Here is a 14,875-nt window from a genome sequence, read left to right on the forward strand (position 1 = left end):
CCATCTATTAGAAAGATTCATATGGCAGTTACCCAGGCTGAGGATTTTTTTTTCACTCATTATCTTCTCCAATAACCTTCCTGGGTCACTTCTTGAATCCTGAATTTCCTCAGGAAATGTGTCACTCTTTTCCAAGGTTTTCCCACACCTATATCTTCTGGGAGGTGCTCATGCTTTGCCTACTGAAATTGGAGACTGCCCTGAAAACTAGAGAAAGGGAGCACTGCATAGTGTATTGGGACCTCAGCAGGGATTATGTGACTCCAGAGGTCCATTAAGCCTAATTCTATGGTTCTTTAAATAGGCAGCTGAACTGGAACAAAGAATATTTGCCTTTCTTGCACTTTCTATGGTACAGAAAGGAAGTCAAGGTTGGAGGGAGGCACAGCCTTCAGAAGTCTTAACAGAAGATGGCCCTCCAAAACACCTGGGAAGTGAATTGGTGGGAAGGAAGGAACAAACAGATGGTTTCTACAGATGGAGAAGTAGAGAAAATGAAAATTGAGTTCCCCAGCAAAACTATAGGGACTGCTTTAATAGACAAAAATACTGCAGAGTTCATTCACCCCTAGTCTCAGCTTCTTGTCAACCTGCTGTGACCCATACAGCTCTGTATTTATGTGCAAGAGTGTGAACAGCATGTTCTCACTTCTGTTTTCATTTTCAGATTTAGTAAGATTTTTGACTTTTTGAAAAAATAAGCAAGAAGACAGGTCACTGTGCAATGGAATGATAGCTTTAACAATTTCAAAATTTTTCAGTCTTGTTCTTTCATTTTGAACCTTCAACAGATTCAGTCAGGAGTGCAGTTGAGAAACTAATCCTTTCTTCCAGACGCTGCTTAGCTAAGTTCATTAAAGTTAAAAGTTCTGGTACACTTAACTTACATGGCTGCCTTTCACTTTAAATATTGATGTTAACTGCATTTCTTCTGAACTTGAATTAATCTCAACATTAGGCCTGTACAATTGGAGATGTAGTAACAAAGTGCTGGCCTTTACAGCAGCACAGTAAATGTTTCCTGCAGCCTCCAGAGCAGTCATTCCCCCTGCTGCAACTTAAGTTTCTTCCAAATTCCTTCTTTCTTGTTTCTGTCCCTTGCAGTCATGGTGCATTTGTAGGTATTCCTGGGATATTGGGGTGAGTGGGAACTACATTCCTTTCCCACGTAGTCACTGACCAAGTAGTTGCTTTTATCTGTATCATCTGCATCAGCAGTGTCAAGCCCATTTATGCCAGTTTAAATGAGACGTAGCAGTCATTGTTGGTGCCACTAAATTAGATTTATTATAATAACAAAGTAATGTGAGCAAGTGTAAGTGAACATTAGGTACATACCATAAGCATAAACGCTCTAGAAATCACAAGGAGGGTTTGGTACAATCTGTACCATTGCTGCTGCTGCCTGGGAAGCAATGTTCTCTGCCCTTCATTCCCAGTATATTTGAGCACTTTTATGAGAACTAAGGCTTTAATAAGTCAGAATTACTTTGAAAATGGTATTTAAGCTCCAGTGTCATCTAGGCAGATTTAAAAATTCTCCCCCATTATGTTTCTTTGTAGAAAACGAGCTGCTTTCCTCCAGGTCTACCAGGCAGCTCTTTTCTTGCCTCTCCTAACCCAAGCAGAAGTTAATAAATTTGTTTTTTCCAAATTTTGTTTATATTTGGCTGCCGTATAAATTTTTAAGTGGTTTTATTTCTGTTCCTACTATGTGTTTTAGTGCCTTGAAGTAATTTGTTGAAGGTTAATCCTTAAATTAACTATATTCGATTAGTTATCCAGCTTCTAAACATCTCTGTCCTCCTCGCAAAATTAGCATCACAGGTTCACCATTAGTTTTCTTCTGTTTTCTATATTTTTCTTCTGGTATAGCTGTATTTAATCTGGGCAAGAGGAAGGGTCCGGCTGTGGGGCAGTCTGACACAAATTTTGGTAATGAAGGAATCCATCTTAGCACAAATGTGCTTTCTGGGAGCACTGTGGTTTCTTGTGGGATAAGGTACAACAACTATATAAGACATGGAAGAATCATTCCTGCCTTAGCAGGTATTTACTTATGGCAATGAGTATTAATTATTAGATTAATTAATTACACTAATTATTTAGCTATAGCAGAAGAGATCCAAAGCCTGAGTGACAGACACAAACAAGTAGCAGTTCACCCTACCCTCAATGGACACAGTTTTCCTTTGTGTCCCAGCTGAATTATGTTCTTGATATCTTTATATTTGGTGATGCACAGCCTTCAGCCTCCCTTAGTCAGAGCAAGCAGCTGCCACTCATAAAACACCATGGTGAGGGCTGTGTGAAAGACCTGGTGTTGAATCCAAGTTAGGCAAGCTTCTTCAGCTGGGGTTCTGTCTTTTTTTTTTTTTTTTTTTTTCACTTCTTACAGATGTGAAATTCCTGTCAAATTTACTGAAAGCACTAATCTGTCTCCAAGGAACCATAACTGATTGATGTTTCAACACTTGACATAGGCAAATAATTGATGATGACTGTTGAGTTTTGCTTTGAGATTTGGGTTCAGTTAAATGTGACACTTATGAGATTCATCACTGAGTACAGACAGAGGAACCAAAGAGAAAAGGCACACTCAAAAGCCTTGAGAATGTGGGGTCTCGTTTAGTCTCGTTTCTTCTGCAAAATATCAGAGAGGCATCTCTAAGTGTTGCAAATACACAATGAAAGAGGTGGTTTGACTCAAAAAGGTCAAAAGGTGGGGAGTGGCATGTCAAATCCATTTTCCTTGCATGGTGGAGCATGCCAAACACCTAAGAAGAGCCATATCCATGCAGGTTAAGGGTCCCTCTAGCCAAATACCTCATTGCCAGTATCGGTCATTGGTCAAAACAACAGGTGCTGGAGAAAGCATCGTATGTGGCACTTCTTCTCAAACATACCAAAACTTGACAACAAATATCAATGTAAACAGTTTGTAGCACAACTCTGAAATGGAACAGTCATCCAGACATGCTGGGCCATTTTTAATTGAAGCGCAGACTGTTGGATCATTTCTTTTCCTCTAGTTTTCACTTGTCTTGGAAATAGAAGATAGATGTTGTCAGCTATGCAGAGCATCCCAATGCATGTTTGATTTACCATTTTGTTGCTACTCCACAGTTTGAGATGCTGACGGGATCATTACCCTTCCAGGGAAAAGACAGAAAGGAGACAATGGCACTCATTCTCAAGTGAGTATCAAAACTGCTTTCATTCTTCTAACTGTAAGTTAACTCTACCCTTTGGAGACTCCATAGGGCCTAAATATTTGATAAGTAGAGAATAATGATGCGCATAATGAATTTCCAAAGTCATGCAAGGCATGAATTTAGTAAGACACACACAGCTGATGCCTGTGTTTAACTCTGAAATTGCCTTCAGACTAAACAGGTGCTGGAGTAGGAAGTGCATTTCTGAGAGGGCCTTACAAAAGAAATTTATCTTACTTTTTGTGATAATGCCAGTATCCACAAAATGCGGGAGAGTCAGATTTCTGTAGGACATCTTATATTTTGTTGTGGCCAAGTTTCAAATCTTTTCCTTTGCGATGTCCCATTCATTTAACGTTAAATGCAGACAAAAGTATTTGAAGCTTAGCTTTGCTTTCTAGTGCTTTTTTTTATGTAGTAGTGAATGGCCAAGAGAAAAGCTGTATACTCTTTAAATAGTATGCAGTTTAGTATACATTTTTTTCATTAAGTTTGAATGTTTAAATTCCTCTTGATTGCCAAATTTATTCCAGCAAACTAAAAAAGTGAAAAAATTCTGTAGGAAAATTGCCTATTTAGCTTGCAAAAATCTTATGAGATTCATTAGATATGTTCTACCTCTAGTAAAGTTAGTGGTAAAACCTTCCTTAAGATCACCAGAATAAGATCAGCTTCTCACTCTGCATTGCACTATGCTTAGGTAGCCTTTGGTCACAGATTTCATGTGTCTGCCCATCATGACTACTACAGTTCCGCTATTTCCGCCATAGTGGGATGGAAAAAAAGCTTGGAAAATCTATTTTCTTTTCAAGTGTTGTGTTCTTTCAGAGCCAAGCTGGGAATGCCGCAGTTTTTGAGCATAGAAGCCCAGAGCCTGCTGCGAGCGCTCTTCAAAAGGAACCCCTCCAACAGATTAGGTATGTGTGTGTTTGATCAGCACATTTGTTATGTGCTCCCTGCTGTGTCAGGGGGTTCGTTGTACCTCTCAGCTCATCTTTTCCAGTGATTATCCTCTTCATTAGATGGCATTTGGCATTCCTTCCCAGAGCACAGTGAATCTTCAGCATCACTAGAGGGAATTTGTAAGGAGTACAGGCAAAATCTAAAACATGATATTAACTTGTGTTTCATTTTTTTGGTAAAGAGGGTGAGTGAACTCTCAGCTTTTATGAATGATTTAAGATACCTGCTGTGTATGATAATATAGGGAACTGAGAAACAAATGCGGTTTAAAATCTGTATAATTTAGCTACAAATCTCAGGTTTCATCTCTCCCATTCTCAAATGCATTTCAATCCTGTCTCATTCTGTTAGCTAGGGGCAGTCTTGCAGTAGACTTTATTCTTTATTAGCCAAATACATCATGTCCTTTTTACTGATGTTGATGCCTTGGAGTGGCTACCTAGAAAAGAGGCTAGACAGAGTTAATAGAATAAAGTAGGTATTTTTTTTAAAGGCTTTCAATAGATACACCTTGGGCAGTGCAAAAGCCCTGCAGAGGCTACAGCCAAGATGGACAATGGTCGCAAATTTTTCAGACAGTGTAAGTTTGGTCTATTTGCATATGAGGGGTTAATCCTCCAAATACAGGTTCAGGTGATGAAGCCATATTCTCCCAGCTCACTCCCCACAATTCACTTTTGTTTATACTTTTCGGGGCCTGAGGCTGTGCTGTGTCTTTGGATCTCAGACTTAAAGGGATTGTTTTGTCTGACCAAAACATGAAGACAGTTAACTACACTTTATATGGAGCTTAGACCTTTGCACTAATGCAGTATAGGATTTGAAAGATATAAAAGCTAAAACCTTAAAGCATCAATATGTCCTCACCCTTTGTTAATAATCCTGTTTAGATTGTGATAAACTGTACCTTTGAGTACGGGTTTTATGAAGAAATCAACTGCATTTGATGAGGTCATGGATCATGCCTATGGCATGACTGCCACTACAGATTTTGTTGTTGTTCCCTACAGGCATGTGGGGACAACCCAATCAAGCCCAGTGCTGGGTGGCAATGGGGAACCAGTACTGCAGCATGTCACTGTGGCCCCTGTCCTGCCAGGGGGATCCCATATGGCCCACAGAGGGAATGCCTTCCCATTGGTTTTACCTCTTGATCTAAATGGTAGCCTTGTATTCTGATATACTGCAAACACGAGAGTAGAAAAACACATTTTCTCAGCAGGTTTCAATTGCTCTCAAGGAATTTGTTTTACACAGGGAAAAATAGAGTATTGGGATTTCTGGGTTTAGTCTCTCTTCAGAAAAATTGGGTGCTGCACCAAATATGAACTTTTTCCCACTCCCTACCTCTCTTTCTGCTGTTTCCTCCCTGTCTCCATCTCTTGGTTTTATTCTGCTCTGCTCGTTTTGTGGCTTCTCAAAAATTGCTATCCATCCAAAATGGAGCTCCAGTGAAGTCAGTGGGAGTTTCTGGATATACCAGTCCTTAATTGCTCACTAAAACTTAGTTTTAGCCAAAACAATTCTAGCCCTCATATGTTAATAATGGGGAATTGCTAGGGGTCAGGTTTTTAAAACCTAAGGTGTATTGAAATACTGGGAAGGCTTGGAGGAAAAAAAAAAAAAAAAAAGAATGACATTATTTATATTACAAATGTCCAAGGAAATAAATTCTAAAAGGCTATCAGAAAAAATAGATCTTAATATTTCAGGGATAATGGTGGAAAGCTCCTGAAGGCATTCTCTGTTTTAACTGATTTAGAATCAGCACAAAGGAGGATGGAAAGGAACCTGTTAATAACAAAAGAAGAAAAGCTTGAATAGTTGGCCTAAATACTGAACAGAAGTCAGTAGATAAAAGGACTGCTTCAGTCTTGTGGATTTTCGCTTTTTCTGGGAAAGAAATAATAACATTTAAAGAAAAGTAGACATAGACATCCCAATTTGAAAATTCATTGGAAAATTAATGAAGCATGCTAAAATAAATGAACCATATTATGGATCAAACACTTGATTTCAGCCATTGTTTCATAAATTTGCTAATATGGAAAGTGCATTTAGTTCCAAAATGCAATTTTAAACATTTGCAAGATAAAAGATGCTTTTTGCCATTTGATTTTGGTCTCTTAACAAACAGAAGTAAAGATTGATGATGTATTCTGAAATTTTGCTTTGAAATTGTGTTTTGAAGCTTTGAATTATTAATGGAAGAAATATTAGGGTTGACGCGAGTTAGACAAGACTGAAAAGAAACTTAATAATCTGATTTACCTGCTTCTATTTTTAAGTCTGATGCCCATATTAATATTTGTGACAAAGTTTTAAGTAATGGAAAGTCTTCTTTTGGTATCCCTGGTTTTGGGCACTATCTGTTCTTTTCTGAGCCTATTTGCTGTACAAATAGTCTGCCTAGCACTGCTTTGGTAGTATTGCTCTAAGTACAACAATTTCAGATTATGGATAAGCATAATTTTAAATTCTTAAACTAACTGAATACCCAGACAAATAAGGAGTAAGCACTCAGAAGTAAAACTTTAGGATAAAAGTGTTAGTTCGTTACATTTCCAGGAACTAGGTAAGGGACTTGCTCTAAGACCTGGATCTCTCAGGTAGGTAAAAAAAATATTTATTATTTTACATGATGATTTAACAAATACATATTAAAAATATATTTTATGTAAAAAACATATTATCTAACAAACTCCCTGTGCTGCTGAGCAGTATGAAAGTGTCCAGGGTCCTTATAATTGAGACACTCAGGCAAGAAAGTTTAAAATAAAAGCATATGCCCATAGGCTCAGAGTAAAAGCCAAGGAAATCATTACCATTTTCTTAATCACATGTTCTCAGGTAAGATACATTCTGCTTTGGCACATAGAAAACTTCAGGCTTTAACTTTTTAAAATTATAAGTTTAAACAGAAAAAGCTTTCACCTTTGTCAGAGTGACAGTAAAGCTTTCTTGTAAACCTTAGAAAAATACCTCAAAAATTCTAGCTCACTAAAAAAATTCTGAAGCTGTAGAGACACTAAAATTTTATTATCTGAAACTCAGATGTTAGAAACGCCTTCTAATGAATTTGAATATCCAAGTAATCAACTTTCAGGTTTCTTAGGTCTTTTTTCCCCCTTAATATTTCAAGGCTCCTGTTGGCCATAATGATTCAATAATCAAAACCAATTGAAAATAAAACATTCTACTCTTACTGTTTGCAGGCATTTTTATTGCAGGCATAAAACTTAAATAATTAAGTTCTCACTTAGTAATGTGAGGCTGCTTTTATATAAATGCACTCTATAATGTGTTTAAACTGGCAATTTGATCTGAAAGAATTATTTATCTTCTCGGACCCTCAGGGGACTGGATGGCACATAAGAATATTTGCAGGCAGTAGGTTTGATTGTGCTGATTATTCTTGACTGATAGGTCTTATTGCCAAATTGAAGTTGAAGTGAAGTTTAAAAACCCAAACTCACTAGAAACTTTGAGGAAGGTGAAAAGTTTGTGGTCGTGCAGTGTTGCGCAGCTGTGTGCTGTGCTTTAGATGTTTGCTGAATAGCCATCTCTATGCCAAGAAATGTCCATCCCCATGCTGCAGGCCTTTCCAGTCACAATCTCTGCAGTGCTTTTCTTTTCTCCATGAAAGCACATTTTCTCAGTACCCCTGTAGATTTGCAGGTGGTAGATAAGTGGCTGAAACATGCTGAGCAAATCCAGAGAGACCATAAGCACTGATGCCTAATGTGTCCTGAGGACTTTTGCAGTGAGGTCTGGGCTGTCCTCCTGGTTCCCAGAGCTGGTTCTGAATGCACCCTTGGGGCGCTCCCCTTCTCCAGCTGAGGAGAGGACCAGGCCATATGCTGCTGCCTGCAGCCACAGCACACAATCCAGGAAGGGGTTGTGGGCCACACCAGCAATTTTCATGGCAGGGAGGGTCAGGGAATAAAAACTGAAGTGCTGAACCTTCTCCATAGCATAAAATCAGTTGCTAAGAATTGGAAATTAGCAACTCCCTGCAAAAAGAGGCTATTACCATCTTAAATCTCTTTAATATATTAAGCCCTTGCACTTTACAACATATTCCTTCTGTGCCGGAGCTGAGGTGGCCCCTGCTGGGAAATGAAACTTTTTCAAACAAATGCCTGCCTCAACTGCATGCTTGCATTTCTTACTAAACACTGCAGCCCCCACTAAAAGAAGTAGCTGTGGGTGGACTTTTTTTTCTTGGTCCTTATGTCTGTAAGTTTGTGGGAAAAGGAAGAACAACAGTAGCAAAAATTATGGCTTTCAAAGAGATTACCTGAAAAAAGCATGTCATTCCCAACACACAATGACATATCCATTAGGCTAAGCAAGAGGAAAACAGAAGCGGTAGGGAAAGGGCAGAGCAGAGAAAATTGAATCCATTAGCAATTATCCTCAGTCTAGGATATGCTACTAGTGTCTTACAGTGTCCGAGCATTTATCCCAGTCCTGCAAAATCAGTCTGGCATTTGGGTTTCATCCTGATGTTGTATGGGACATTTACTGCATGTTGCAGTTTCCAATCACCACCACTCAACTCAAAGCATTTTTCACAGATACTTCTTCTCTGAAGATTTGCTTAATGTAATTCTCTTCAGAATAACTCTGTTGGTTTTGTGTTCTGTTGGCATTGCTAAAATCAGAATGAATCAGCCAAGGGAAACTTGCAGACTTCAGACTCTGCATTGAACAAAAATATGCTAGGGAAATAATAGAACAAGTCCTATTCAAAGACTTATTATTTTCTTGTTCAATACCCATGGACCAAAAACAACTGCCTAGGGATATGTAAGAACAGGATAAACATATGTGTTGCTTCACCCAAATTTTCTCCTACCCTATTCCTGCTTTAAGGTCAAGCAAGGGGTTTCCTGAGCCTCTTGTGGTTTGTCAATGAAGTAATCTTCAACAGATTCTTTTCAACAGACTTTCCTGGCCTCCCCATGAACCCATATAAGTATTTTGTGCCACATCATCTTTTCCAAGAAATTCCACATCACAAAACTGTGTTTCCTGAGGAAACATCTCCTCATTCCTGTTGGCATCATTTAGTGATCTATTTTATACTTCCTTGGTCATCTGTTTCCAGGCTGAAAAGTCCTGACTTACTCAGTCATTCCATTATATTACTTGTTGGCCTTCTTTGATTCTTCCTAACTTTAATCAGTACACCATTATACAGGGGAGTGTGTCAGCTAGCTACAATCCATACTTCAGTTGCAGAAATGCAACAGACTTACACAGTGGCAGTGCAATGATGTTGTCCCTTTTGTCCTCTTTTTCTAAGGTTTGATTTCATGTTGCGTTTGCCTAGAAATGTCTGTCTGTCATAACTCACAGACTCCTCAGCAGGACTGGTCACCTCTGAGTGCATAATTTTGTATTGCAGGCTAGGATTGTTCGCGCTCATGGGCATCACTTGCCTATACTGAAAGATTACCGGGATGGGGAATTAATCAAGAGATCATCCCTCTCTGCTGTTTTCCAGCAGGCCTGACAGACAATCCTGCATGTTATGTTTACAGAGTGTTTGCTTCCCATATCCATTCATCAGTGAGTGTTAAGCAGGTTGTAGGAAGCAGTTCCTGATCATTGCATTTTGATAAACATCCATAACGGTCTTGTACACAAGGAGAGCAAACATCACATTTTACCAAAGTTTCAATTGACAAGCCTTTGTAAAGATGCTTGTAATGTTAATCTTCCCAAAGTACAAATATTGCATGTATAAAAAGCTGAGTCCTCTGAGCTGCTGAGTGCCCCTTGCAAGGTGCTTTGGAATCCCAAATCCTTTTGAGAATCAAGGTTGCTCAGCATGCTTGAGAAGAAATAGGCTGGGTACCCTTCAGGAACTGATTCCAGAATTGCAGTGCAAAGCCTTTGCTTCCAGAGTTTAATTCTCCTTGAAATGAAAATGAAAGGTGCTAATAATAAGGTCAAATCAAACCCAAAAATTGCATTCTAAATCCTCTCTGACAGTTCTTTTAATTATTACTGAATACCGGTTTAGTTCTGTGATAGCTCTGAAGCAAATAAATTGAGCTGAAAGAATAAAAGTCAATATTCAGTGAAAACATAAGGCAAAAGTGATGAAGGAATTTGATTCGTTACCAGATCTCAGATGACTTTGCCACAATTTCCTGCAGTAATGTAACAGAAATTTAATAGTGAAGGAAACATAACACTGAGAGTGATGATTTTGGTACTCACAGGAATTTGAAGACAGTATGTGAAGGCAGGGAGCTAAAACCCTGGCTTACCTCAAAACATTTTGGAGCATTTTGGCATTTTGAGTCTATACATGCCTGTAGTGCAGCTTTCTGTGCCAGTGGAGAGCAGTAGCTAGTCAAGATCTAAAAGTCAGTGTGGATAGAAAAACTGCCAGTGGTGGAGCCTTGTCAGAGTATCAGGATATCCTGGGGCCTTTCCTGACCTTGCTGATGCATGCCCTCTGCTGTGGCTGAAATCCCCTGTCTCACCCAAAGCCTTGGCAGCAGCCTCAATTAGAGAAAAATAAAAGATTCTTGGAATCAGTCTCCTTAATGAAGTGCTCTTGTCTGTATCTTCGTCAGTTTATACTGTGATGGCACTTGCACCATTCAGAATTTCTTGACTAGAACCATTTAGATGAGGACTCCACTTTGTCAGAAGAAAAGTGGGGATAAGGAGGGAGAGTGGATAAGAGACATCAGGCAGCTCTCTTATAAGCATGACGTCATTTTGATTCTTTCATTCTCTTCTCAGGTGCTGGATTTGATGGAGTGGAAGAAATTAAGCGTCACCCTTTCTTTATTACTATAGACTGGAATGTAAGTGGAGCAGCATTATTTTATTTTTAGCTACATTTTTTGAAGACAAACTTGCCATGCTTAGGAAAAGGATTACTTTCTCTTAACATAGTGAGCCTAACTTGTCTAACACAGAGGAGTTAGAGCCTTTTCAGTGGGTGCTTCTGTCTCTCTTGCATGCATGTTGGCTTCAGTACTCAAAATTGGAACAGTTGATCAAATTAAACATTATTCAAGTAAGACATGTCAGATGTGATTAACAGAATGGTAAACAAGGATTTATTTTATTGCTGTCAGGTACAGGTCATAAAGGTGGTGGTGCAGATTATCTGAGTATTTGATTTAGACTCGTAAGAGGTTAAATCTCACATTTTCAGCATCGTAATTGTTCAAATTAACTTATTCTTAGACAAACCTGAAGGCAAACATTTTTCATTCTTGATCTGGACATCTGCCAGTGCATCAGAGCTGCTGTTTGCCACATCCCCTAGCATTTTCTAGTTTAATTTTATCTGACTTGTGTCATGCTATTGTGTCTCTTCAGTATTTAATGCATTCACTCATGAGTGCTAGTACAACAGGTAACACTGATGCAGTTCTTACCAGAAATTCTGGTAAAACTGTGAATCTATGTGACAGAGCCATTCTCAAACTGCTGCCCAGGACTTTGCAGTAAAGCTAATTCCTCCGTGAGAGAACATTTCATGGTGCCCAGGTAGCCTTTGAAATGCCCACAAAGCCATTTATTTTTGATAAACTCATTAGAAAAATCTAATTTGGGTTGCACGTTGAAGAGTTGTCATGACTCATAAACATATTAAACATAATTAATGAAGGTGGGTTTTGAGACTTTCCTTTATAGTCCAGCTGACTTTTAGAGCCATTAACTAAGTTGTAGAGTCCACAGTGTCTTTCCTTTTCTGCTTCTTACTAATCATGAGATTCTGTATGAAGACTTTACATTTATGAAAACAGTAAGGGAGAATTTAAAAAACAGAGAATCAAAAGACTTAGGTTGTTGACGATTTTGATAATTATTAAATGTTAATATTAATATCAATAACAATAACATTATTTTCTATATTTCCCCCAATATCTCCACAGTCCTCAGCTTTGCAATCAAAATATAGGTCAGATAACTACATCTTGATGTGATAAGAAGCACTGTAACAGTGAGAGGGCTTTTCCTCTGTGTTTGTTAGGGGAGCAGCTCGCTAACTCATAAATAAATGAGGCTCTGCATCTTGGAAAGATTTTCAGAAAAGTCAGCTCTGTCCCATGAGAATACTGAAGACCACCTTCTGTCGTGATAATTGTTGATTGTTTCAAACTCTGTTCTTTAGGGAGCAATTTCATGCTTGTCCTAAGGAAACTCTATTGTCCTGCATCATTTGAAAAAGCTCTTACGGACAGGGAAATATCTACCACAAAGAAGATAGGTATGCTTGAACATGCCTTGGGGCTAGAGAGGAAGGTAGATTTAATTGCCTTTTGATGTGTTATCAAGCCCTCTAACTCTGCTGTGAAATATAGCTGTTAAAATCCATTTTAATCCAACATAATTAGTGCTTATTGCACTCTCTCGGAGACAGATCACCATTACACCGATCAGCTATCATCTTTGTAATATATTTCCTCATTTTATCCTAATTTTAAATCACTCAAGGAGATCTTGGAAGGCTTATCTTGTTCCAGCAGCTGCAGTACTGTATGTATTTCAGCGCAGTGTGAGCCTGGCCCTGAGCTGAAGCCAGAACTTTGACTCTCAGTAATCATCCAACCAGTTGTTAACATGTTCTCCATGTGCAGAAACAGAACAGGGTCAGAGAACAGACATGGATGTTTCCATCTATAGCACTGATCTCTGTACAACTGGAGGAGAAGAGTCCCTGGTGCCCTCATTTTATTCTCCCATAGTCTATACAGAATCTCCCACATCAGTTTGCAGACAGTCAGCAAACGGCACTGTTGAGATGGAACAGAAATGGTGATTTACTTTATGCCTTGGCAATATAAAGACCTCAGAGAGCAAGAGGCAAGCTCTTTTGGAGAACTTCTGTGCTACCTTAGCAGCTATGATAGACAGGACTGCTGTGACTGACAGCACAGAAAATTTCAGCAACTATAGTAAAAAAATGCTCCATCAAAAGCTCCCTTATCATGAAGGGTAAGAATGGGTTAGTATCTCCTAGAAATGCAGTGTGAAACAGGTTTGCTTTTAAGCATGATTTTTCCTACAAGAGAGACATGATAACCAGGAACAAAGCACCAAGTTGCATCATCTAATTTTAAAGACAGATTCGAAGCAGAAATGAGTTAGCTTTTTCCTTCTAAGTCATGTGTGAAGTCTTGGTGTTGCAGTGGTACTAGAACTGCAAATGGAACCCTGTGACTCGGGCTTTCCTTTCACAGTATTTTCAGAGCTGTTCCCTTGGTGTTTGGATTGGAGCTGGTTATTTGCTCTGTCCCTGAAGTGTTTACCTGTTGGGGCAGTCATTTCCCATCTTTTACTGTCTTCAAACAGACACAACCAGATATAATGTCTGGTTTGGATGAACACCCAGTGGAAACAGCACACGCAGTGCAGGAACAGCCCCTGTCATGATGGTGCAGATGCTGCTGCCAAGCACAGCGTGCTGGTACCATGTGACCACTGCATGCAGAGGCACTAAGGGCAATCCTGGAAAACTTCAGTGTGGCCAGGGAACCCTCCTCCTCCCAGAAGCCATTCCTGTGTTCCAGGGTGCCATCCTTCAGCAAAATTGCCAGCCACCTTAGGTTTAACTTCTGGCTAACTTCTGCACTAAATGAGCTGTAGACAATCTGACACAGAGTTTTTTGCCCAGACTTAAATGGTGGCATGAGACTTTCTAAGACTCATATTTTTACAGCTGTTACCCTGTAACAAAGCCCTAAGTTCCCACGTTTCAGAGTGAAAAATAGCTGGAGGTTTCTGCAAATATCAGTCTGGCTGCTCTGAGGCATTTAGCAGGCACCACGACGTAAATTCAATAGATCTGTTGTTAAATGAATGGACTGTCTTTCATGATCAAGGCTGGGATGCTCAGGAGAGAGATTAGATGTCCAGCTCCTTGACAGTTTTACCTGCTCATTAACCTTGCACCTCCTTTTCTTCTGAAGACAAGCAGACCCAAAACAAGTTGACCTCAAATAATTTAAGTCATTGGCTCTGAGAAAGTACAGTCTCGTTCCTGATTTTTTACTACTGTTTCTTCTTTCCAGGTCATGCATAATGAATTTCTGGCTTTTCATTGAAAATGAAAAATGCAATCCCTTTTTGCAGACTGCTGTTGGAGGAGTGGGCTATAAACAGTAGTTTTTGTTTGGATGACAGACTAAATTAGAACTAGAGCAAATGACATGCTGGAAAATGAACTGCCAAATACAACTGAGGAAAGGAATGGGAAGAAAGTGGATTCCAGTTCTTTTTCCTTTAATATTAATCAGAGATCAAACTGAACTGAAACTAAATTATTTTATTGCCGATTTTACCAACAGCAAAAAATTAATCCTAGGGTCTGAATTTTGCTAGCTTTTCTGTCATTTGTAGGCAATAACACTGAGTCATTAATCTAGGCGAGGACAAACATTAAAGAATGTAGTTCATCCTTTTGTCTGCTTATTGGATTTGCCATGACAGGTATATGTATCAAGAGATTTTATTCACACACTACAAGTGCACCACTGTGGAGGGTATCATCTTTCTATTTCTAGAAGGTGTCTAAGGAATAATTCAATTCTTCATCAAAGAAGCTCAGTTCAGGAAATGACTAAATAATTTTTAATGAAATTAAACCATTTTCTTTTTCTTGATATTTGTCAGGCATATGTACAGAGCATTTACATCTCTGGGGTTTTTAGCAG

At 39.0% G+C, this 14,875-nt stretch overlaps 1 protein-coding gene across 6 annotated transcripts in view; it reads left to right on the top strand.

Moving 5' to 3' along the window:
• The window catches only part of RPS6KA2 (ribosomal protein S6 kinase A2), a 275,385-nt gene that overhangs the window by 221,600 nt on the left and 38,910 nt on the right, over positions 1-14,875 (top strand). For all 6 annotated transcript variants that reach the window (XM_068185217.1, XM_068185218.1, XM_068185221.1 and 3 more), the window contains 3 exons: positions 3,127-3,197; positions 4,044-4,132; positions 10,947-11,011. In XM_068185217.1, the coding sequence (XP_068041318.1) occupies positions 3,127-3,197; positions 4,044-4,132; positions 10,947-11,011 (225 nt within the window). The remainder of the gene's footprint in view (positions 1-3,126; positions 3,198-4,043; positions 4,133-10,946; positions 11,012-14,875) is intronic.

Source organism: Anomalospiza imberbis, chromosome 3 (assembly GCF_031753505.1).
Source record: "Anomalospiza imberbis isolate Cuckoo-Finch-1a 21T00152 chromosome 3, ASM3175350v1, whole genome shotgun sequence".
In the NCBI taxonomy this organism is placed as follows: Eukaryota; Metazoa; Chordata; class Aves; order Passeriformes; family Viduidae; genus Anomalospiza; species Anomalospiza imberbis.